General features: G+C 42.8%; 1 protein-coding gene across 2 annotated transcripts; it reads right to left on the reverse strand.

Moving 5' to 3' along the window:
• Positions 1-219: 219 nt before the first annotated feature.
• LOC125704182 (leucine-rich repeat and immunoglobulin-like domain-containing nogo receptor-interacting protein 1-B) lies at positions 220-17,658 on the reverse strand. 2 transcript variants are annotated; one of them, XM_048969538.1, is made up of 2 exons: positions 17,479-17,658; positions 220-2,923 (listed from the first exon to the last, which is right to left on the reverse strand). In XM_048969538.1, the coding sequence occupies exon 2, from the start codon at positions 2,909-2,911 to the stop codon at positions 1,067-1,069; it is 1,845 nt and encodes a 614-aa protein (XP_048825495.1). In that variant the 5' UTR covers positions 2,912-2,923; positions 17,479-17,658; the 3' UTR covers positions 220-1,066. The 2 variants fall into 2 exon arrangements, with proteins under 2 accessions (XP_048825495.1, XP_048825494.1); XM_048969537.1 differs by having other exon boundaries at positions 17,219-17,658.
• Between the last annotated feature and the right edge of the window lie 6,475 nt (positions 17,659-24,133).

Consider the following 24,133-nt stretch of genomic DNA (forward strand, 5'->3'; position numbering starts at 1 on the left):
ACATTACATCATATGGTGAAATACATTATTCGTCATACATGTGACAAACACAAACACATCTCATATATATATACATATACAAATATATACATACATATATATATTATATATGTATACGTGTGCATATATATATATATATATGTATATATATATGTATGTATATATATATATATATATATATATATATATATATATATATATATATATATATACTGTATATATATATAAAGACTAGAAACATCATATATTGAGACCACAATAGCGTCAGTAGGATGGGATATCTGCTGTACAGCCTAAACCCATTACAGTCAGGCAATGTGATGCATTTTAGTGGGGTTTCTAGCAATATTCATGTTCTTCTGTGAGGAAACATCATGAAATGCAATTCTTGGAGATTACACATACACTCATTTGTATCCAATCTATATACAGTATTTTAGCATACACAATTACTATACAGTCATGTAACATCAACTCGAATGCAGATATGTGTTTTATATATATAGTTGTCTGTCTCTCTCTACAGACAGCTATTGGGTGCCTGCTATATATCATTTTTAAGTTTCATTTTCTGTATAACGGTATAATTATTAGGCTTGTTCGTACAACAAAGGGACTTGTACACGCACATATGCCCACTGAACTTAAAGTTCATCAAAGGCCTTCATCTGTGTGCCACAGATACAAGTATTTGTGGCAGTTTTAGGACAAAATTAAAAATATACATTAATCTCTATTTAATAATTAAAAATCATTACCTGAAAGCAGGTGCACTGGCATCATATCACATTACCATCAGGTCAGCCCACTTTCTTATTCAAATAAACAGTCGCCATTGACAAATAAAATATGGAGACTCTAAGAGTGAAATCTGCATGTGAAAAGTGAGTGAGCAAAAAGTGCTATAGCATCATATGGTTCACTGTTGTTAAATAATTAATATGCTCATCAACCCCAAGTTCAAGGAAGGAAACTTAATGCATTACAACAAAGTGAACTGCCATGAAAATAGTCATTAATGACTAAATGTGCATGGAATTTGACAGATTTCAATCTGGGGATCCACTCAGATCATTTTCATGTTGATCCTACGAGGGGCATCTATGCTGCTGCCTGTGTCAGTGTCCGACCGGCGGGGCACAAACTCAATCTCGATATTTGGCTTTGTGTTGCCTTTGCCCCTGCTCCAGAGGAAAAGGAGCACGAGACAAAACAGGACGACGCCAAGGAAGGAAATAAAGCCCATGGTGGTGGCAATAATCAAGGTCTTCATGTCAAAGGGGAAAGGGACTGTGGCCTTTGTCTCATTGCCATTCATGTCATTGGGCTGGTTGGAGATGAAGGCAAATGTCTTGTTGGGCTGGTGCGGCCATCCTGGGGAGTAACTGCGCACAAACAGCTGGGCAAGAGCAGAGTCGTTGCCCCCCGCGTTGCTGGCGATGCATGTGTATGTGCCATTATCTTGGATCTGCGCATATCTCACCTCCAAGCTGCCATCCGGAAGAACAGACCTCCTCCCAGTTGTTTTGCTGGTAATCAGTTGCTTCCGAGGGGACAGCCACATGATCACAGGGGCAGGATCGCCATCTGCCTGACATGTGAAGTGGATGGTCGTTCCTTCATCGACAAACTTCTGCTGGGCAGTGTGGTCAAGAATCTTCGACTTGCTGCAGGTGAAGTAATTTGATGGCAGAACATCCGGGAAATCTTTAAACTCTTTCCCCCGCACAAAATCAGGGGACGAGCATGTGGGCTGCTGCCGATTGAAATTAAGCCTCCAGCGACGACGGAAGACCCAGAGCAGCCGACAGTCACAGGCCAAGGGGTTGTCATGCAGAGCCAGAGTCTCCAAGTTACCCACTGAGTGGAAAGCTGACTCCTCCAGAGTCGACAGGGAGTTGCTTGAGACATTGAGAATTCGCAAGTAGTTAAGTCCTCGGAAAGAGTAGGGCTCGATAGCCATTAGCCTTCCACCAACCAGATGAAACTCCTTGATGCGGAGCAAGTCGTTCAGCTTATTCCCTTCGATGATATGAATGGGGTTAAAAGACAGGTTCAGGAAATGTAAGTACACAAGATGCCGTATAGCCAAATAAGGAACAACAGTCAAATTGCAGTTAGTGATGGTCAAGGAGGTGAGGTTGAGTCCATAGAGGCAGTTGGAAGTCATAGTATCCAGGTATGGCCAGTTATCGATCTCGAGAATTTTTAGCCGGTAGAGCCGCTTGAAAGAATAATCCCTGATTATATTAATGTTGAGGTACCTAATCTTGAGTGTGATGAGGTTGTGCAGCTGAGCAAATGCCTCTGTGGGTATGGACGTCAGGTTGCACTTGTCTAGCGTGAGGTGCTCCAGGCTGCTAAGACCATGAAACGCTCTGTTGGAAATAAAGACAAGGTCATTGTCACCCACTTCTAGAGACTTTAAATTGAATAGGTCTTGGAACATGTAATCCAGTAAAATGACAATTTTATTCTCACTGATGTCCAGTTTAGTGAGGTTGTTGAGGCCCATGAAAACACCCAGTTGAATGAGCTTCAGATTATTATTGCGTAGCCCCAACGTCCGTAAGCCATAAAGGTTGCTAAAGGCTCCCGGCTCAATGCTTGAGATGTTGTTCTCATTGAGCTCCAGCTCCTCCAGGTGTGGGTAGCCAGCAAACTCCTCCGGATTGACAACCTTGAGCCGATTCTTGCTCAAGTCAAGCAGCCGTGTCTCAGTGGGGATGCCGTCTGGGATGGCTGTCAGCTTCTTGCGGTGGCACACCACTGAACGCTCCTGGGCACTGCACTCACAACGTGACGGGCAGCCAGTGGTGGAGCCTGACAGCACAGTGCCAAGCATCAAGATTAGGATGGGCTGCCAGCAGGCCACTAGGTAGCTGTGCCCGTTCACCTCCCCCCCCACCATCCTAGCTCTTACCTGGGGAGACAGAAAAGGAGAAGCGAGTGAAACCAGAAATCATTTACAACCACTGCAATCTCAAAATCTAAACATTCATTCCATTTATCAGCTTTAGTAGATATACAAACAGCCCTTAAGAAACCCTGAGTAGCCCTGATATCGGCAAAAGTACTGGCGATGCGTCGAGTCTCTTTCCTGCAGTTGTTTTCGGAGTTCCTTCCTTTGTAACTCCAGTGAGGAGTCACTAAATCTACCTTCGGTACCAATTCCAAGATCAATGTTATCTTTCAAATGATAAATATTGTGGTGCAGATTTAATATATGTAATTGAACGTATCTTCTCGAATCAGGAAGAACTAATGAGCTTTCCATCTGGTTAAGCTTCCAACTGCACTCAATTAATGGTCTCTATTCAAGCAAATGACAGTATAATTTAGTTGTAGGCTGGCAGAACACAAATTACGTGAACACAAATGTTGTTAGAAAGGACAATAATAATGGATACATTTCATTTGCTGGCTATAGGAGGCGGTATGTTGTATCCACTGATTTACTAGTATGGTCTAGCTTAGTTTGGACTATGCTGAAGTGAACAGAACACAAGACCTTTCCTACTTTCCTTTTGTTCCATGCCATTCATTCTCGTTACTGCCTACTTAGACTCTTCATTACTCATTCGATAACCCAAATACACATTTGCACACCAAACCTCCCACACATACTGGAATGAAGCTTCTTCGACGTTTATTGGTGCAGTGGTGTCCTGGGGAGGTGGATACACTGTCATACCATATAAAGCCTATAAGCAGGTCTCTTCTCACCACTTTTGGTGGCTTCACAGTAAATCTTTTATTTAAGAGGCATACACACCACCACACCTCCGGTACTTACTTCTTATGGGAAAAACCCTAAACCTAACCCCACCCCAGTGTTAACCATAAGTAACAAACAAAATACAAGACTTCTGTCATTGCAAAGTTTTTGATTGCAGTTGCAGTTTTTATAACGCTGAGATTCCCTTTGTCGGGACAGGACATTTGGTCCCCACAATACAATATATACATAACCCCACACACACACACACAAGCTAACAGTACAAACTGGGTTATAGTGACTAAATTAGCCCTTTGCCCTGGGGCTGCACAATTGATTGTTTTTGAACTGTGATCTCAGTTCACACCCCTATGCAATCTCATTCTTACATGGCATGGATTGTGCAGTGTGTGCACAGGCAGGGAGATCTGTCAGATCATACCCAGCGCTCCCTTTTTCTCCATAATTATCCAGCAAATTGGGAGCTTTGGCGTGCATAATTAATCCGCATTACCAACACCACGTGACAGGAAGAGGGGCAGAAAAACAGATGTTACAATACAAGCTTTAAGTTCATGTTTAGCATTTGTCATTGGATATGCCGGTTCAGACTAATAAAATGAAGATACATTGTTTTTTATTCTGTGGAATGACTGCCGGGGGTGTTGCACCAAATTCTGGGCCCCCCAACATCCCACTTTGGATTCAGAATCAAACCAGGTGGTGCAGGGCAGGAAACAGAACTTATCAGAAGTTATTATTTATTTGTATAATAATGTAAAGTATTAGAATTATGAGCAGGATGAGGGCGTGCTGCAGCAGGATGGGGGTCCAGTGAGCTGGCAGGGGTGGCTTGAGGGCCCACTGCGACAGGACGGGGGTCTGGTGAGCTGACAGGAGTGGCTTAAGGGCCACTGCGTCAAAACGGGGTCTGGTGAGCTGGCAGGGGTGGCTTAAGGGCCCACTGCATCAGGACAGGGGTCCAGTGAGCTGGCAGGAATGGCTTGAGGGCCCGCTATGACAGGACAGGGGTCCAGTGAGCTGGCAGGGGTGGTTTAAGGGCCCACTGCAACAGGATGGGGGTCTGGTGAGCTGGCAGGAGTGGCTTAAGGGCCCGCTGCGACAGGACAGGGGTCCAGTGAGCTGGCAGGGGCAGCTTAAAGGGCCACTGCGTCAAAACGGGGTCTGGTGAACTGGCAGGGGTGGCTTAAAGGTCCGCTGCAACAGGACGGATGTCCAGTGAGCTGGCAGGGACGGCTTGAGGGCATGCTGCACCAGTCTATGTCTTCTCAGAACAGAGCGGCGCATCTACCAGTGGGTCACCCCCCTGCTCATCTCCTGGCGGGGCAACACCAGGCACAGTGTCCCCCCTCCCCGCAGCACCAGAAAATGAGCCTCCCATCTCCATGGCCATGGTCCCGAGCCAGCCTTCACGCTAATCGGCCACTGCTCCATCCGTCTTGCCGCTCCATAGCCTCACAGGTCTGCTAGGCTGGAGAGGGCTATCAGGGCAATGACCAGAAGGACCCATTCCAGTTGGGCCGCTATTGATATCCCATTTCTGATACCAGCGCTGCGTCTGGAAGACCAAGCTATTGCAGCAGTAGCAGGAGATGAGGATGCTCACTTATAAGGGAGAACAATTCCCTTTTAGCTAACCCTTCGAGGGACTAATACAGACATTAAACAACCACTGAAGAAACATAACAGAAACACAGGGGCAGTAAGGTACAGACACGATGGGTCATTTATACAACGGTTAAAGACTCGCGAGGATCAGACAGAGTTCATGCAAGACACAGACAAGGGCACAAGTGAGACACACAATAAGACACACAAGGGGCTATTTACATTTTCCAAGCATGATCCTGCGCCACATTATCTCCGAGGTTTTGGGAGGGCCCCCCATGCAGGCCGAACCCTGGTTAGTCAGGCCCCCCATTACCAACGGTCCGACACCCCTAATGACTGCTACATACCGATACATTAACTGATATATCGGGCATCTATACTTACTGTTTGTTCCGTCTTCATAAAGGCATTATCCAATGAAAAAACTATTATTATTATTATTATTATTAAAGGTGAAAGCGGAGTGGCAGAGAGGTGAGCTCTCATCGTCCTGCCTCTCTTCAGGATTTGGTGTTTCCCAGATGAGGGATTTCATTCTCTTTCTACTCATTTCTGCAGTTACCATCTAAGGAGGCTTTGGCAGTGTTTTGTATTTGCTGGTTTAGATTAATCATGCTGGATTTTGGCACTGCTGCCTGCTTTGCCCTTGCCTGTGAGACAGACCTGCACCCTTCCGCAGGTTAACTATAGCCTGATCCCTCCGAAACTCATCTTTAAATGTGAGAATTAGCTCAATCTCAATGTCCTATTGACCAGCGAGTCACATTACCCCCCCCCCCCCCCCCCATGAGAAGCGGTATAAATGCCATATAAATTACAGTTTAAATGTAATGTAAATAGATACTGACTGTGTTACAGCTGACTTTCATGAAATATACAGCCAGCATGCTGAAATAAGCTAAGGAATAAGGAAGTCCATCGCACTCGTACAGGCATTGCTGCCCTGCGATGTAAGTGAGCCTCGGAATTCTCATATTTCATTTACTCCTAGTGTACATAACAGACATCATTCATTGTTCCATTAAAGGGCCCACAACACATATTTGACAGGTTGTATTTTACGGCTTACATTTTTAATGAGGTATATACTGCAAATGATCTTTTTTTTTTATTTATGTTGTGCAAAATATATATTTGCCATCTGTAAGCTGTCTGATTCCATATTTCAATATCAGTTAGTAGAGCACATTTGCAGTGTTTTAGTTACTCATGCACCTGAATAAATAATCTGATATTTACTTGCACTGCATAAGACTCATTTTATCATCTGTCTCATGGATTTTTGTGAAGGAACTTTCTTGTGGAAACATTTTGTCACATACAAACTTCTGTAGGCATATTTTTTCAAGTTCATTATTGAAAGCTGACTTAAAAAAAAAATTGTGAACCACTGGCAGCTTCAGATGGCTTCAGATGACCCACTGGCAGCTGGGTCTGCTAAGAGGTCTGCTCAGGGGAGGTGCTCTTCCTGTTTCACCTCCGACCTGGGACACTGGCACCTGGGAGTCTACAGCAGTGGATTTCATACGTATCACTGCGCCATAAGGCAGCGCAGCTCCCACCCTTACAGGGCAATCCTCAGTCAGTCTTTTCCAGCACGCGGAGGTGCCTGTGGGCCTCTGCCTCCCTGTGCACACTGCATCACTGCCATTAGGACCAGTTCTCAAGCCTGCTAGCATGTGGTTCCGGGTGTGACAAAATGGCCTTTAGTTAAATGGTCGGCATTTACAGGTTTGCTCTACTCTCTACCCTCTCCACTCATGTATAGGTGTCCGGGAGAATTTTCCAGACATTCAGAGCATATATAAGCCTCCCTCCTGCATGGTGCCTTGCTGGGCTGTCTGCTCCCCTCTTATCACCCCTCTTATCACCCCCCTTCTGTCAAATGTGGCCCAAATAACAGAATGGAAGCCTGGCCAGCGCGCATCGCGCACACGCAGCATTGCTGCGGCTGCAGTTCCTCACGGTGCCCGTTCATTTCCCACCACAGCCACCTCAGCAGGACGGGCGCCCAGCCTGGAGTTCCCTGACCAGGCAGTGGCAGACCGGCCCAACCCCATCGGACAAGAAGAAGACGTCTGAAAGACAGCTGCATAGCAGCTTATACACAAAGCAAAACAGCAACACACTTGTAGTAAAACCAGCATCGCACATTTTCCTCACCTGCTAGACTTCCCTTTGAACAGTGGATATTAAATTGCAATCTTTCTGCTTTTTCCCTCATGCCACTTAACACATTTTATAAAAACACACTGCATGGGAGTCATTTCTGCTAGACTTAACTCAAAGCTGTAACTCTTAACATTTATCTCTTGAAACTTCTCCTATTTCCAATTTAAATAGCTTCAGTCTTCTGTCTTGGTATATTCTCACCGAGTATTACTCAATAGTATTATTAGTATTGTTGACGCTGTTGTACACAAACAATGAGTATGATCAGGGACGGGTCTCTATTTCAGCATTGGAAAGAAATAAAATAAGGTTTAAAATCTGTTATTAGCACCCAACTGATAGACATATCGGTTAAAAATCTTATCATTCTGAAGTGATATAATACTGGAGCGCTTGTAAAACAAGGATTCTCCAAAACCAAGTCAATATTATTATTTCACCGATCATTATTGGTGAAATCATATTTAAATCATATTTAAATACCCAACAATAAGCACGATTTTCTTAAGGTATAAGACAAAATCCCTAACTATCTCAGTCAACTTTAGCCAGTATTTGTAGCCCTAACATCAACCCTGCAGTCCCTTATGCTGGCAATTAACAGTTTTTTTAAATCATATGAAACAGCCCCAGAGAAATAAAATATGCTGCATTATAATGACTGTGAGCAGGAGATGCTGGGAGGTGTCTGTGACTTAATTAAGCTGGGAATCGGCCCCCCCTCCTTATACAGCTGCAAATACATCCAAATGCTTCAGGACTGACCACTGCTTCACATTCTCAGGAATAGATAAATCAAGTTCTCATGCTGAATCCTTCCTAATAAGACCACTGGAAATGTCAAAATATTCAAGGTTTGACTGAATAATACAATATAATTAATAATGAGTGTCTAAGAAGTAAATACATGTTCCCAACCCACTGTGCTGTGCCCCCCCCCCCCCCCCCCCCCAGCCGTCTCCATGCCTGGTTATTCACTTCAGATGCTGCTAACCCTAAAGTTACCAAAGACTGCGCAAAGCTTCGCGTCTTCAGTTATGTACATATTCCTGTCATGTGACTCTCCATATCCCGTGTGAAAAAGATGAACGAATGAGAATCCGACAGCTGATTTTCATGGAAATCTGCCACTTTATGCTGGACAATGGATCGGAGAGTCACAGGGCAGTAGCAAGCAATCACACTAATTACGTAAAGATTTATTTAAGGATGCTGTTGTGGGAAAAGCACGCCGGAGTATGCATTTTAAGAAATGCCTGATGGGCCGCTTCACAAATGTCAGCCAAATGTGAATCACAAGTCCTAAGTAATGACTTTAGGCCACAGTTTTCGTTTGAAATCCTCCTGAGTTTAAGTGGCTTGTGTTCTCGCTGCTCTCTGCCAATAACCTTTAACCAGTAAAGTGCTGCATCTCTCTGTCTGAGGAAGCAGCCTTTGTTCTTGCCCTCAGAGGGATCTCTGGGAGTAAAAAAAATCTGCACTTAATTATCCCGATAAGCCCACTTGCTTTGGCTGTTAATAATGATTATATAAACTGAAGACAGATTAAAATTATTTTGATGGGAATAAATCATGGCATTTTTGTTCTATGTGGCTGAATATCCTGGCTCCTGAGATTCTGGGTGCCTCTGTCACCATAGTGAAACGTTTATTACACCATACTGTATGTCACCATAGTGAAACGTTTATTACACCATACTATATATTTCATGAGGAACAGTCAGCGTGAAATGTGGCAGCTTTGGAAAGGCAAAGCTTTTGAGTTAAATAAGATCAAGACAATCAGCGGTACCACAGCATAATGACAGCTTGGTTTCACTCAGAACTTTTTATGTCCAATTCACCAGAAATAAAAACTAAAGAATACAGGTTTACACAAAATAGGCATATATTGGTTAGCTCACAGCTCCGTATTAATATTCATGGTTCTTCAGTTCAGTTCCAGCTCTTGGAAGCATCACTTGGCACCCAGGGTTGGTCATAAACACAGTTTTAAGAAACATGTGATCCTGCAGTTATGCAAATTGATGTCTCTAAATTGCCCATAGTGTGCAGTGCCATTCAACGGGCTGCCATTCTCTCCAAGGCAGCCCTGCATTCTGCCCTCTTCTTCCTGGGGTAGTACATTTTGAGGTTTCTTTTCTATACACCCTCAAAGCATTTATTCTAAATTCTATAAAGCGTCGTACGGTTAAATGAGAGGCATGCTGAGTGCAACCTGCGATGACCTGCATCAGGCACTGGAATCTAACTGCACTTTCACCTGACACTTGGGGCTCACAGAATGCCTGCTGTGAGCTCGCTCTCCTCACACGGCATCCTCGCTTCCCACTAATGGCGACAGGCAGAAGCATATGCAAATGAGGAGAAAGCTAAAGGAGGCTGCTTTTTAAAGGCGTCTCACTTGTTTTCTGCAAGGGAAACATACGCTTTGGCAGCTTAGACAACCCATTATTTATATCTTAGTCATTGTTATTTCACAAATAATTTAATGTTTAGGCGTTTTTCTCCCTATAATCGGCAGGCCATATACAACACATTGAAACACTCCAGCTTTTCGAAATCAGATATCGAGGTCAGGTTTCATTCGGAAATCAGTGCTTGTCCTTTGCAATCCAATGCAACAGAATTGGACAGGAACTACTTCTAGACGTTTATACAGCTTATACAAATCTCTATCGTCATTTCTCTAGGTATTATTTCCTCATATCTGCCCAGACAGCTGAGCTGCACTCGCTACACTGTCCAGCTCCCTTGCCTGATGAGTGACCTCCTGCCACCCCAAGGGAAAAAGAATTTTTAAAAAAATCAGGGATTTAAACATACAAAAAAATTCAAATCCAGCTTTTATTAGATGCAAAATGAGAAAAAGGTTCATCCTTTTAGTTTATAAATCAAAAATCTGTTCCATGTGATTATAAGTCATGAATTTGATTTGCAAAACAGGCTGGGAGCAAATGACAGCAAAATGAAAAATGAATCCCTGCAACAACTATATTTACTGGGGGCCACCAGCATGAATCCCTGCAACAACTATATTTACTGGGGGCCACCAGCATGAATCCCTGCAACAACTATATTTACTGGGGGCCACCAGCATGAATCCCTGCAACAACTATATTTACTGGGGGCCACCAGCATGAATCCCTGCAATAACTATATTTACTGGGGGCCACTAGCATGAATCCCTGCAACAACTATATTTACTGGGGGCCACCAGCATGAATCCCTGCAACAACTATATTTACTGGGGGCCACCAGCCTACATCTCAGTAAGGGCACCTTACTTTAATATGTACAATGTGAAGGATTGGTAATGGAAATCTTGGGAAGCTTGGATGGTAACTCTTCCTCGTCCGTTTTACACCTTCTCCATCCCAATTCCAGCTATTTCCGTCCACTACCAGAGACAAGGCTGCCATCTTATATTCATCCAATGAAGCTTCATGTCTATACATCTATCCCAGCAACAGAGGAGGAAGAGAGAAACTGATCCACTGCCTTGTGAGTAATAACCATATTAATCCTGAAGTCCAAGGAAATAATATTCAGAAAAATGATGCCAGACTGTGCAGGAAAATAAATTATTATGATACTGCAGTTAAAAGAAAGTCTGCCAGCGTCGCTTTACTTTTAAGTGCAACATACTTCTGTTTACCAGAAAGACCAAGAGGCCTATTTTCTCTTCCTTGATGTTGCCCTAGTGACTGAAACCTTAAGTACATGAGAATCGAGTATGAGGGACACAGATCAGGGAAAGAGGCATGAACCAACTGAAGTTTTACTAAAATTGCAGAAGTGAGTGACTAGTGGCCATCGGCATTTACATGAGTGCTGCTTTTGCGGTACAATCCAGTAATTTTGGAGCCTTTGGCTCTCAGCAATGCACATTCACAAATTGGTGCCATTCTCCCGTGGGCAACCAGACACTTCAGGCATAATGTGGTCATTGGGTCAGGCGTATACCTGACAGATACAAAGGTGTGTGGTTATATACCTGACAGGTACAAAGGTGCGTGGTTATATACCTGACAGATACAAAGGTGTGTGGTCATATACCTGATAGATACAAAGGTGCGTGGTTATATACCTGACAGGTACAAAGGTGCGTGGTTATATACCTGACAGATACAAAGGTGCGTGGTTATATACCTGACAGGTACAAAGGTGTGTGATCATATACCTGACAGATACAAAGGTGCATGGTCGTATACCTGATAGATATAAAGATGTGTGATCATATACCTGACAGATTTAAAGATGCGTGATCATATATCTGACAGACACAAAGATGCGTGGTCATATACCTGACAGATACAAAGGTGTGTGGTCATATACCTGATAGATACAAAGGTGTGTGATCATATACCTGACAGATACAAAGGTGCGTGATCATGTACCTGACAGATACAAAGGTGCGTGATCATGTACCTGACAGATACAAAGATGCGTGATCATGTACCTGACAGATACAAAGATGCGTGATCATGTACCTGACAGATACAAAGATGCGTGATCATGTACCTGACAGATACAAAGGTGCGTGATCATGTACCTGACAGATACAAAGGTGCGTGATCATGTACCTGACGGATACAAGGGTGCGTGATCATGTACCTGACAGATACAAAGATGCATGATTATGTACCTGACAGATACAAAGATGCGTGATTATGTACCTGACAGATACATAACGTAAAAACTGCTTCCGGGGCCTGACAGTCCTAACAAACCACAGTGATGGAACAGGAGACATTATTCACCATACCTTCTTTCTTCAGAAAAGGGGCTAAATTCCTTCATTTCAAACAGAGTGAATAGTGTAGCTGTTCTTCCAAGAGGAATTACCAGTCCCCGTTCGGTACATCATTTTTGGTTCTGTACACACAATGAAATGAAAGGACACATTTCTTGACACGGATGGAACCTACATTCACAAATAGATGTTCACCATAGAAACATTTTGCTACTTGTGGCTGTGGGTTTGTTACAAGCTGTGTTGGTCACAGTCAGTCATAATGGGCGGTCTGGGAACATTTTGGTGTCCTGATAAATTACACCAACACTGGAGGAGAGTAGTTTACAAAGACTGTCCATCGGTGTTACACCAAATGTGAATGTTTCTGAAAACACATCAAATGACATCTTCTGAGTGTCTGTACGACTACAGCTCAGCAGAAGCAGCCTCTGCAGGTTTTACAGCATTTATGCAAATTCAGTTACAGACAGACAACCATCCTCTGTAGTAGAGGGTATGGGATTTAGTTCATGATGATTTTTGATGTTATATTTGCAAATTTTAAATATGTATTTATTACCATGTGCAAGTAAGTGTGTCTTCTCATTGAGACACGTCGACAAATGCAATGCCTTTGGTTTACTGCTTTTCCTAATTGTATTTGAGGTTTTAATAATAAATAATCTCAGAATAAATTCTGTTTTCCCTGCTACACCAAATTTGCACCAAACTGTGAGCCAAAACTGAAGTTTGTACTTAACTGTGAATTTTGTGTACCATTACATCCCAATACTAAACATGAATTACAAAATTGGCTCCTTGGTTTACAGAGCTCTCCATCTCTTCTCATTTTCGTCGAGCAGTAGAAGGACAGAGGTTTTGTTTCAGATCGATTAAAACACTGAAACACACATCATCACTGCAGCATCACTGCCTTGTACCTGGGCAGCCCTGAAAACAGTATTGTCACGTAATTCAAACGCCATGACCTAACATGGAGGTATTTAGATTTTTTTATTGTGAAACCATAGTTAATAGCAGGAAAACAACATTCCATATAAATACTTACTCATAAATGAGTGCCAGCAATGCTGCGCTAACTCTTTAAGGGTAAGCCTATTTCAATTTTGAATTATTTGCCATTATCTTACTAGTAAAATTGTTTGAGCTCTGTGGGGTTGTTGCTCCTGGATCATTAGCAAACAATCGTTTTGCTTCCCATCCCAGATTCATCATTAGCATTAAGTCTGCATTCTTTGATTAAACCCTGGAACTGTGTGCTTCCATTTATTGTTCCGCCGAAAACATAAATCTATGTCAGATCATTTTGCCAATTTCAGTCGTCTTTTTTCTCCAGTATTTGCCTGTATTTAGCTACATAAATGATGCCCCCCACCCTGGCAGCCCTCCTTACTCCTGCCAATATGAAAAATAAGCATGACAAGGTGCTGTCACCTCTAAAACTCATGGTAAGGGGGGTGTTACTCAAGCACGTGAGTTTTGTTTCAGCACTGGCAGGGACCATATCAGCCCATAACCCCCCGACCCCAGAAACACACACAGTACTCCCACAAGTTCGGTAGGGACGGGTCCCTAGCATCCGCACCAAAAATGAGGATGTTAATCCTAATGTTAAATTAGTTCAATTAGTATTAACAAGGGGGTGGCATGGTGGTGCAGTGGTTAGCACTGTTGCCTCACACCTCTGGAACCCGGGTTCGAGTCTCCGCCTGGGTCACATGTGTGCGGAGTGTGCATGTTCTCCCCATGTCGTCGTGGGGTTTCCTCCGGGTACTCCGGTTTCCCCCCACAATCCAAAAACATGCTGAGGCTAATTGGAGTTGCTAAATTGCCCGTAGGTGTGCATGTGTGCGTGAATGATGTGTGAGTGTGCCCTGCGATGGGCTGCCCCCCATCCTGGGTTGTTCCCTGCCTCATGCCCATTGCTTCCGGAATAGGCTCCGGACCCCCCGCGACCCAGTAGGATAAGCGGTTTGGAAAATGGATGGATGGATAGTATTAACAATAATTAGTGCAGTCTAAAGTGCTAAAGAAACCAAGCCGAGGCCAGTACTACAGGTCTTTAAATATTCAGTTCAATGCAATTTTACTTTGACAGCGCATTAACACAACATTTCATTGTCTCAGAGCGCGTTACATATTACAGCTGGCCTCCTTGTAGCTTCTCCTATCAGTGACCTCACCATACTGCAGTTGGGATGAAGGCTCACCCGAAGCAGGTTCCACGTGCTGCTGTAAACCTTTCCACTCAAATGATCAGCTGACTGCCCAAGGGAGTTTCCAATGCCTTTAAAATCTTTTTTGTTCCACCACCTTGATCTGTGAATTACCACGACAGGCTGCTCTGAAACCTCACTGAAATTCCAAGTTGAACCATTGTTTTAAATGCACTACCTCCCAGCTGGACCACACAGACACAGATGTATTTCATCCAAATCATATAAACTAAATTTACTGAACACAAATGGACGTTATTCAAATTATTGCATGAATTTTGAAAGCTGCGGGTAACACCAGTGTTTCTTCAGCACCATCACTGTTGCCAATATTTGACAAATAAAGGACATTCAGGTCTTTTACTATACAAATAATCTGTATGTTGTATATATATTATGTTAAAATGCATTTAAGAAGAATATTGTAACACAACAAAAGATACGTTGATGTAGGAGCTATATATATATATATATGGACAAGAATATAACAGTGAAATGTGTGTTCTGGAAAATGTAACACATATACAAAAAAATAGCCTAATGTGAAACATTAGTACTACAGGATCTTGCTCACGCTTATTTGCAAGAGTGAAAAAGACTAAGAGGGATCATTTTCTGCATGTATCTGTTACGGATGAATAGAATATTCCAAAGCATTCCTCTACAGGGAAATGACATTATTATTTCGCTTTCTCAGAAAGATCCAATTTTTGTTCCATCCATTGTGATTTTTTTAAATGTCTTTTCTTCCTGTGGAATGAGCCTCATATTATATTTCCATGTTCAGTCTCCATTGTGCATAATAAGATCTATTTAAAGTGGAACATATAATAATCTAAATCTGCATTTAATATTTTTATTCCATTTATAAATACACAGATATAGCACTGGAAATGCAGTTGAGTACTTCAGGTTAACCTAAGCCTCACATCTCCAGCACACTGCAGCTCAGTGCTGTGGCTAAATCTGCTTTGTAAAATGTATCCCTATTCCATTTCCTGCTACCCAGTTGATGTGCTGTAATAATGAATACCTCTGTGATCCACATGCCACGGTGGGTCCCTCATGGTGTTGTGCAGTGGCTGTATGGCAGGAGTGCTTGGTTCTGGACACAGTAGACAGTGTGAGGCAGCAGATGGCTTTTGGTATTAAACTTAATATTAACCAGAAGGTGGGAGGTTCAGATCTCGGAGGGGACCAAACCTGTACTGCTTCTGGAAAAATTGCATCCTTGTTAATGAATCAAAGGCCACAAGCAAATACCATGTACTGTACATGCTTGTTATGTTTCATTTGGCCAGTCTGATTGGTAAGCTCATTTTATTACAATGTGAACTGACTCTGAGAGCAGCTACACTAAGGTCTATTCGACTTGTACAGGACAGCACAGATAGATTTAAAGACCTGCGGGGCTGAAACACATAGCCAAGGGTTTCTATTACTTTTATTTGTGTGTTTATTCATTTGTTCATTCATTTATTATCAAAGGTCGCCAATATAGCAGAAATGAAAAAACACCGACTGCAAAACCAACGACAAAATCCGGTAGCGGAAAATCACGAGTAATAAATCGCGCTATTATGGTTCGTGTATTAAAACGATACAATTTAAAACTAGTAATTCAGGAATTACTTTATTTTAACCTGTAACCAGGTATAGATCGGTCGATAGCCCTCTATTATCGGTGCAAACATACATCAATCATATCTGATCCAGCCCGGCCCGCAGCATGAGGAGGTGCTGTGATGGGGATTGCACGGGTACGTCTGCGTGTTACCACTGCACCATCAGACACGGCATTCAAAATAAATAATATCAAAAGATACACTATATACATAATAGCAGGCAAAGCTGCTTGTATACATGCATTTCCTTTTTTTAACGTTTTACTTTCCGACAGGCGACAATTAATCGAGGATGTTAAATAACACTTTTCGGAGCTAGTACCCCGCCATAAACACACGCACATACACGATTATACGGGCAAGCAAAACAGATATTATTGTGCACTGCATGAGGACAGTTTTTAGACGTCGCCGGTGCATTGTACATTAACAACAAAATAAAATGTTTAAATGAGAAGGTAAGCAGTATGTATGCCCACCCAGTAAAATGTACACTTATTCTATTGCTTTCTGTTTTACAATCTATTATTATGCGTTTGGTCGCAACTTAATTCATGACAGTAAATATGGCCGACAAGATATGTGTGTATTAAAATACGACCATTTGGGTATCCTACCTCAACGGTAAAGACAGACATATGTTAAATCAAATTCAAATGTGTCTCGAATCATGTTCCATACGATCTCTCAAGCATGTGCCTGTTCATGTACCTTCAAAATCTATTGCATTGCAGTTATACGTGTGTGTTTTTTTTTTGCCATATTAGATCTGGGCACACAACACCCATTTTGCTATCTGAACGAATAAATAATTCCTTTACCAGAATTAAAGCAAAACACAATCGTGCCCCGTTTTTTAAATATTTAAAGACCTTTTGGGGGTGTCTGATTTTATTTCCGAAGAGAAAGACGATAACCCTCGGTCTATTACAGCTTTTCTGCGATGATTTTATCCCGCTAAAGCGAGGGCAACGATTTTTTTGTTCGGCAAATTACAAGCGTAAATTTACAGGGCAAATCTCAATTGCGAATTTATAATTGCCTACGCTGCATTTTTGGACTGCTGTCGCAACCAAGCCATGATCATTTTACTCACCTACAAGAGCTACCAAGCATCCTCACGCAAAACGCCCAGCATTAATTCCCAGAGTCGAAATAATCAGCGATCCATTCAGATCCATCGAATTAAATGGTTGGTCTTAGAGGCATCAACTGTCCACTGCAAGATGCAAAACCTTTATTGCACGTAAACATGAAGGGATAGGAGAAATATGTCCAGTCATTGTAGTCTAGCTGTCGATGCGCCCATGTGCGCTCCGCGGTGTGCTGAGAGTTTCGTAGGGCGCGGGTACCTACCTCCCTTTGACGGGAAGGAGAAAGAGAAGACCGCACACCCGCCTAAAGCACCCTGTGACGGACTTTATAGGTAAAGCATCGTTCACCGAGGCTTATGGTCAGCCTCTTTTTACTTAGCACCATGCAGCAACGCGAGCAGGAGAAATAAGCTGCCAAAAATGTAGAGGTGTGCCAATCGATGTTGTCTGGAACAATTAACGTCGGGTGGGTGTCTATGCATGTGACTTAAGGACACGGATAAATGTCATTATCAATAAAATATAATATTACGTTCTCGTCTGAATATAAGAAGACAAATTTCATAAGAATTGTTATTTTTGCCTAGACACAAAGGAAGCTTCCTTTTCGACTTGTCCGTAAAATTGTCTTCCGGCATAACTTTGACATATTTACGATAGTGGGGGGTACAGTGGGGGGGCGATACCCTTGTCAGGATGCCGGATGATAACAGGGCAAAAACACACACCGTCCATTCATTTAAGTGTGAAAACCCTCATCCCAAGTATGGCAGCCTTAATCTCCACCCAGCCTTAACCTTCACCGTAAGTAACCAAACAATATACAAGACGTCTGGCGATATTGGATTCATGATTGCAGTCACACATTTTTATACAACTGAATTTCCCCTTGTGGGGACTGAAAAAATGGGCCCCACAACATCAAAATAAGATTTTTATCACATTATGGGGGCCACAGAAAACTGTGCATACCGCAGTCAGTCTTCATACTGTGGGGTTAAAGCAGAGTTTCCAGAGGAAACACACACAACATAGGAAGGACCTGTATGTAAGATTTATCTTGTAATATGTACGACACCAGTCAGAAGTATCTAAGTATCTAATTTCTTTTTCAGTAGGACAATGGCCAAAACCACACCAGCAGCCTAAGAGCTATGTGACTGAGCTGAAGAGTAATGAACTGCTGCACTAGATGACCTGGTCACCACGATAACCTGACCTAAACCTACAAGAATGATAAGATGGACCAAATAGTGAAGGAAAAGCAAAAGTACTCGGCATATGGGCAGACTCTTTCAGGACTGTTAGAAAAGCATCCAACAAGTACTCAGCATATGGGCAGACTCTTTCAGGACTGTTAGAAAAGCATCCAACAAGTACTCGGAATATGGGCAGACTCTTTCAAGACTGTTACAAAAGCATCCAACAAGTACTCAGCATATGGGTAAAATCTTTCAGGACTGTTACAAAAGCATTGGACAAGTACTCAGCATATGGGCAGACTCTTTCAGGACTGTTACAAAAGCATCCAACAAGTACTCGGAATATGGGTAAAATCTTTCAGGACTGTTACAAAAGCATCCAACAAGTACTCAGCATATGGGCAGACTCTTTCAGGACTGTTACAAAAGCATCCAACAAGTACTCAGCATATGGGTAAAATCTTTCAGGACTGTTACAAAAGCATCCAACAAGTACTCAGCATATGGGCAGACTCTTTCAGGACTGTTACAAAAGCATCCAACAAGTACTCGGAATATGGGCAGACTCTTTCAGGACTGTTAGAAAAGCATCCAACAAGTACTCAGCATATGGACAGACTCTTTCAGGACTGTTAGAAAAACATCCAACAAGTACTCAGCATATGGGTAAAATCTTTCAGGACTGTTACAAAAGCATCCAACAAGTACTCAGCATATGGGCAGACTCTTTCAGGACTGTTACAAAAGCATCCAACAAGTACTCAGCATATGGGCAGACTCTTTCAGGACTGTTACAAAAGCATTCCAGGTAGATACTTCATGAAGCTGGTTGAGAGATGAGTGTACAACACTGGCACTGAGGCAAGGCTACTTCAGTGAATGTAAAATATGAGATTTTATTTGACATTCAAAATTAATAATATAAAGATATATCATAAATAATAGCAGCTCCCGAAGGGACACTAAACAGAAATGTTTGGTGTTTTATTCTACTGCAAAGGTGTTATTAATTAAAAATCACCCAATGTGGCCTGCTTGTCGGTGAACTTTTTACCTCAGATCAGCCCTTTAGAGCTGGAATTTGGGTTTCAGTTTATTGCTCTTTGAAATGAATGTTGTACTTAAAACTTCTGGTTGTTTCGAATGTAATATATACTTTTTTGTAAACAAATGAATAATGATTTTTTTTTTTTAAATAAAACCAATAAATTTGTAATATATTATTACTGTATTAAGCAAACATACCAAGACTTTCTGTGCGCACTGCATTTTACTATGATAGATGTTCCTAAGTCTGTTCCTGAGTGACATGTATGTCGTACATAAAAGAGCCTCTTTTTAGCTCATGTTCGTCCAGCGTCTATAGCATGTGTTATATTCCTGAAATTCCATCAGCTATAGTGTGAATAGGGAATTGTGCTTCAAGGGAATTGTGCTGTTTCAGTTCCCTGTTCACAGTAATGATCAGATTCTCAAGCTATGTGCCATATGGGCCAGACTGAGAGCTACTGAGGAGGGGATGACGGGAGATGTTGTCGGCACTATGAGCACCTATCTAAAGGCCTTCCCTTCACATTCAGCCAAATTCTGATTTCCTTCGTTTGTTAAGCTTGATTTGGCCAATCAAGTAAAATTATGTATGGCAAATCAGTTATATTGAAAGAAGCAGCTGGCTGTTTGGAAAGTATGTCGCATCCTGTGATGTGGTGGTGCTTTGCAATTGCTAAGGAGAAAACTCCTTCATAATAACAGAAATTAATCTTTTTTGATGTTAAACCTTTAGCTGCAATTTATTTTGGAATTAAACTGATGTGTTTTACCTGTTTCATGTCTATTAATATTCTGTCACACAGTGGCTCAGCTTTCAGCCGTACTGCTCGGACACCTCTAAGGTTAATGGGCTTAACCTCTGCTGTCTCTGCATGTTCTCCCAGTGCTCCCGTTCCTGCTCCCATTTCTGATCCCAGGTCTGCTCCCGTTCCTGCTCCCATTTCTGATCCCAGGTCTGCTCCCGTTTCTGCTCCCATTTCTGATCCCAGGTCTGCTCCCGTTTCTGCTCCCATTTCTGATCCCAGGTCTGCTCCCGTTCCTGCTCCCATTTCTGATCCCAGGTCTGCTCCCGTTTCTGCTCCCATTTCTGATCCCAGGTCTGCTCCCGTTCCTGCTCCCATTTCTGATCCCAGGTCTGCTCCCGTTTCTGCTCCCATTTCTGATCCCAGGTCTGCTCCCGTTTCTGCTCCCATTTCTGATCCCAGGTCTGCTGGATACTCACATTTGTTTTTTTAAGTTGCTTGTAGTGTGTTCCCTTGCCACATGTCCCTACCTAACATGGCCCCCTCCATCCTTATTTTGGGTAAGCAATCAGAAATTTGTTGATACGTGTGTGTGTGTGTGTGTGTGTGTGTGTGTGTGTGTTGGTACAATATACATAGTATACACCGATCAGCCATACCATTTAAACTACCTGCCTAATATTGTGTAGGTCCCCCTCATAACACCTAAACATCTTAGACCCATAGAGTCATGGACTCTACAAGACCTCTGAAGGTGTCCTGCAGTATTTGGCAGTAACAAGACATCAAGACAGCAGATCCTTTACGTCCTGTAAGTTGCCAGGTGGGGCCTCTATGGATCGAACTTGTTTATCCAGCACATCCCACAAATGCTCAACTGGATTGAGGCTACGTCAGCACCTTGAACTCTTTCTCATGTTCCTCAACCCATTCCTGAATAATTTTTTCAGTGTGGCAGGGTGCATTATCCTGCTGAAAGAGGCCACTGTCATTGGGGAAGACTGTTGCCATGAAGGGATGTACTTGGTCTGCAACAATGTTTAGGTAGGTGGTATGTGTGAAAGTAACAACCACATAAATGCCAGAACCCAAGGTTTCCCAGCAGAACATTGCGCAGAGCATCACACTGCCTCCGCCAGTTTGCCTTCTTCCCATGATGCATTTTGGTGCCATTCCTTCCCCAAGTAAACAACGCACACGCATCTGGCTGCCCACATGATGTAACAGAAAACATGGTACATCAGAGCAGGTCCAGCTCCATGCTCCATGGTCCAGTTCTGACGCTCACATGCCCATTGCAGGTGCTTTCGGTGGTGACAGGGGTCAGCATGGGCACTCTGACCGGTCTGCAGCTACGTAGCCCCAAACGCAGGAAGCTGCGGTGTACTGTGTTCTGACACCAATCTATCACAGCCAGCATTAACTTTTCCAGCTATTTGTCCTACAGTAGCTCTCCTGTGGGATCGGATCAGGCAGGCTAGCCTTCGCTCCTCACACACATCAGTGAGCCTTGGGCATTCATGACCTCATGGTTGGCCTTCCTTGGACCACTTTTGGTAGGTACTGACCACTACATATTGGGAACACCCCACAAGTCCTGCCATAATGGACATGTTCTGAAACAGTAGTACAGCCGACACAATTTGGCTCTTGTTAAGGTCACTCAAATCGTTGTGTTTGTTCATTTTTACAACTTCAAGAACTAACTGTTCCCTTGCCTAATTAATATACAATGGCACTCTTGATAGGTGGCATTGTAACAAGATAATCAATGTTATTAATTTCACCGATAAGTGGTTTTAATGTTATGGCTGATCGATGTTTATTCAGTGTTCACAGAAAGTCTTGGGACACTTGCTTGGAAATGTATTGGTTTTATAGCAAAACTCAATACTTTATTCATTTACAAATATATATATATATATATATATATATATATATATATATATATATATATATATATATATATATAGCATTATAAAGAACTAATAGCTTTAAGTAAAGCACTCATTTCAATTAGGAATAAACTGAAATTCAAATTATAATTCGATAAGAACTGTTCTGAGTTAAAAAGTTCATTGGCAAGCAATCTCATTGGGTGCTTTTAAGTTAGTGACACCTTTGCAATAATATAAAACATCAAACATTTGTGTTTCGTATCCCTTTGGGAGCCAGTGACTACAGTTGTAATAAATAGCAAAATGGCAAGAACAGAACTGAATGAGTCAGTTAAGAAGATTATGACATTTAATAAAAAGAAAATGTATGTGTGAAAGATATGTGCAGATATGTTAAACATTGCTTGTCAATGGGCTTTTGTTATGAAACCAACACGTTTGCAACATTCTTACAGAATTCAGCAAACGTCCTAAGTCTTTATGTGAACTTCACAGACAGCAGAGGGTACAGGGATACAGCCTGGACAGGAAGGCAGTCAGTTACAGGGCACAGACAGCAGAGGGTACAGGGATACAGCCTGGACAGGATGGCAGTCAGTTGCAGGGCACAGACAGCAGAGGGTACAGGGATACAGCCTGGACAGGATGGCAGTCAGTTACAGGGCACAGACAGCAGAGGGTACAGGGATACAGCCTGGACAGGATGGCAGTCAGTTACAGGGCACAGACAGCAGAGGGTACAGGGATACAGCCTGGACAGGATGGCAGTCAGTTACAGGGCACAGACAGCAGAGGGTACAGGGATACAGCCTGGAGAGGATGGCAGTCAGTTACAGGGCACAGACAGCAGAGGGTACAGGGATACAGCCTGGAGAGGATGGCAGTCAGTTACAGGGCACAGACAGCAGAGGGTACAGGGATACAGCCTGGACAGGATGGCAGTCAGTTACAGGGCACAGGAACACACAATCACACTCTACAAGCAATTTAGCGATACCGGTTACACTAAATGAGAGAACCGAGAAAACCAAGGTCATACAGGGAGAACGTGTAAAGTATACACCCCAGAACAGAGGCTGGACTGGAAACCCTTGCCATGCCGCCAAAAATATAAAAATATTGATATTTTGGTTTTCGTGTGCTGTGAGCCTTGTCAGGAGAAGCGGCAGATAGCTTCCCTGAATTCTTACAGTCCTGAGGTGCGGTTTATTTCATAGAAGTGCAGGATGCGAATGGCCTCACTGAAAAATCCAGAAGTAATTTTTAAAGCATTTTTAAGCCTTTGACAGCATTTGACGGCAGTCTGAATGCGTACAGCCCACCCCCATGCATTAGCAGCATCAGTACTGTAGGTCAGCTGAAAGTTCACAAACACCCTTCAGTGTGCTTGAAGGCTCTAATGTCTGACTTTCCCTACAACATATTCAATGCTTTACCTTAAAAACCTGACCATCACAGCCACACGAAGTTTTAAGGAAAAGTTAGTAGTTCGTTAAGACAGGACTATAAAACTTTTTTAAAAGCCGCAGTTTAGAGGATTTTGTAAGGAGGCCTACAGCTTTCTGCAGGTAACCTGGTCTTTCATATCTCCTCCCAGTTCTGTGTGCTGGCAATTCACATGTTGGTCCCGTGCTAGTTTCCACTGCTTACTGAGACTTCCTCCTCCACTCTGTTTAATGAATGAAATCCATGACTTGACCATATCATTTATGTGGTTGTGTATGCAGTGAAGGCCTGCTATCCCATGCCGGGTATCCTGTGTGCTGCCATTTCCCAGAATAGGCTCCAGCCTCACCGGATACCCTGCACTTGCTATGCAGTATGGAAGATGGATGCATGGATCTATAATATTTCGTTCTGCATATCAAATGAGGTCCTGTAGTCGGAGTGTTGTGGCACTGGAGAGCTCCATTCAGCAGCAGTGATTTTCCGCTCAGGGGGTTTTCCAGCCTTTAACTGGGCATTTATTCTCATGCTCTCCTAAGCAGCCTGCAGTGTTTGTGCTCCAGCTTGATGATACTTTG

Source organism: Brienomyrus brachyistius, chromosome 11 (assembly GCF_023856365.1).
Source record: "Brienomyrus brachyistius isolate T26 chromosome 11, BBRACH_0.4, whole genome shotgun sequence".
NCBI classification, from domain to species: Eukaryota; Metazoa; Chordata; class Actinopteri; order Osteoglossiformes; family Mormyridae; genus Brienomyrus; species Brienomyrus brachyistius.

Bases quoted from the DNA above. Each gene is read 5' to 3' on its own strand.
- LOC125704182 (XM_048969538.1), bottom strand. From the start codon at position 2,911: ATGGTGGGGGGGGAGGTGAACGGGCACAGCTACCTAGTGGCCTGCTGG.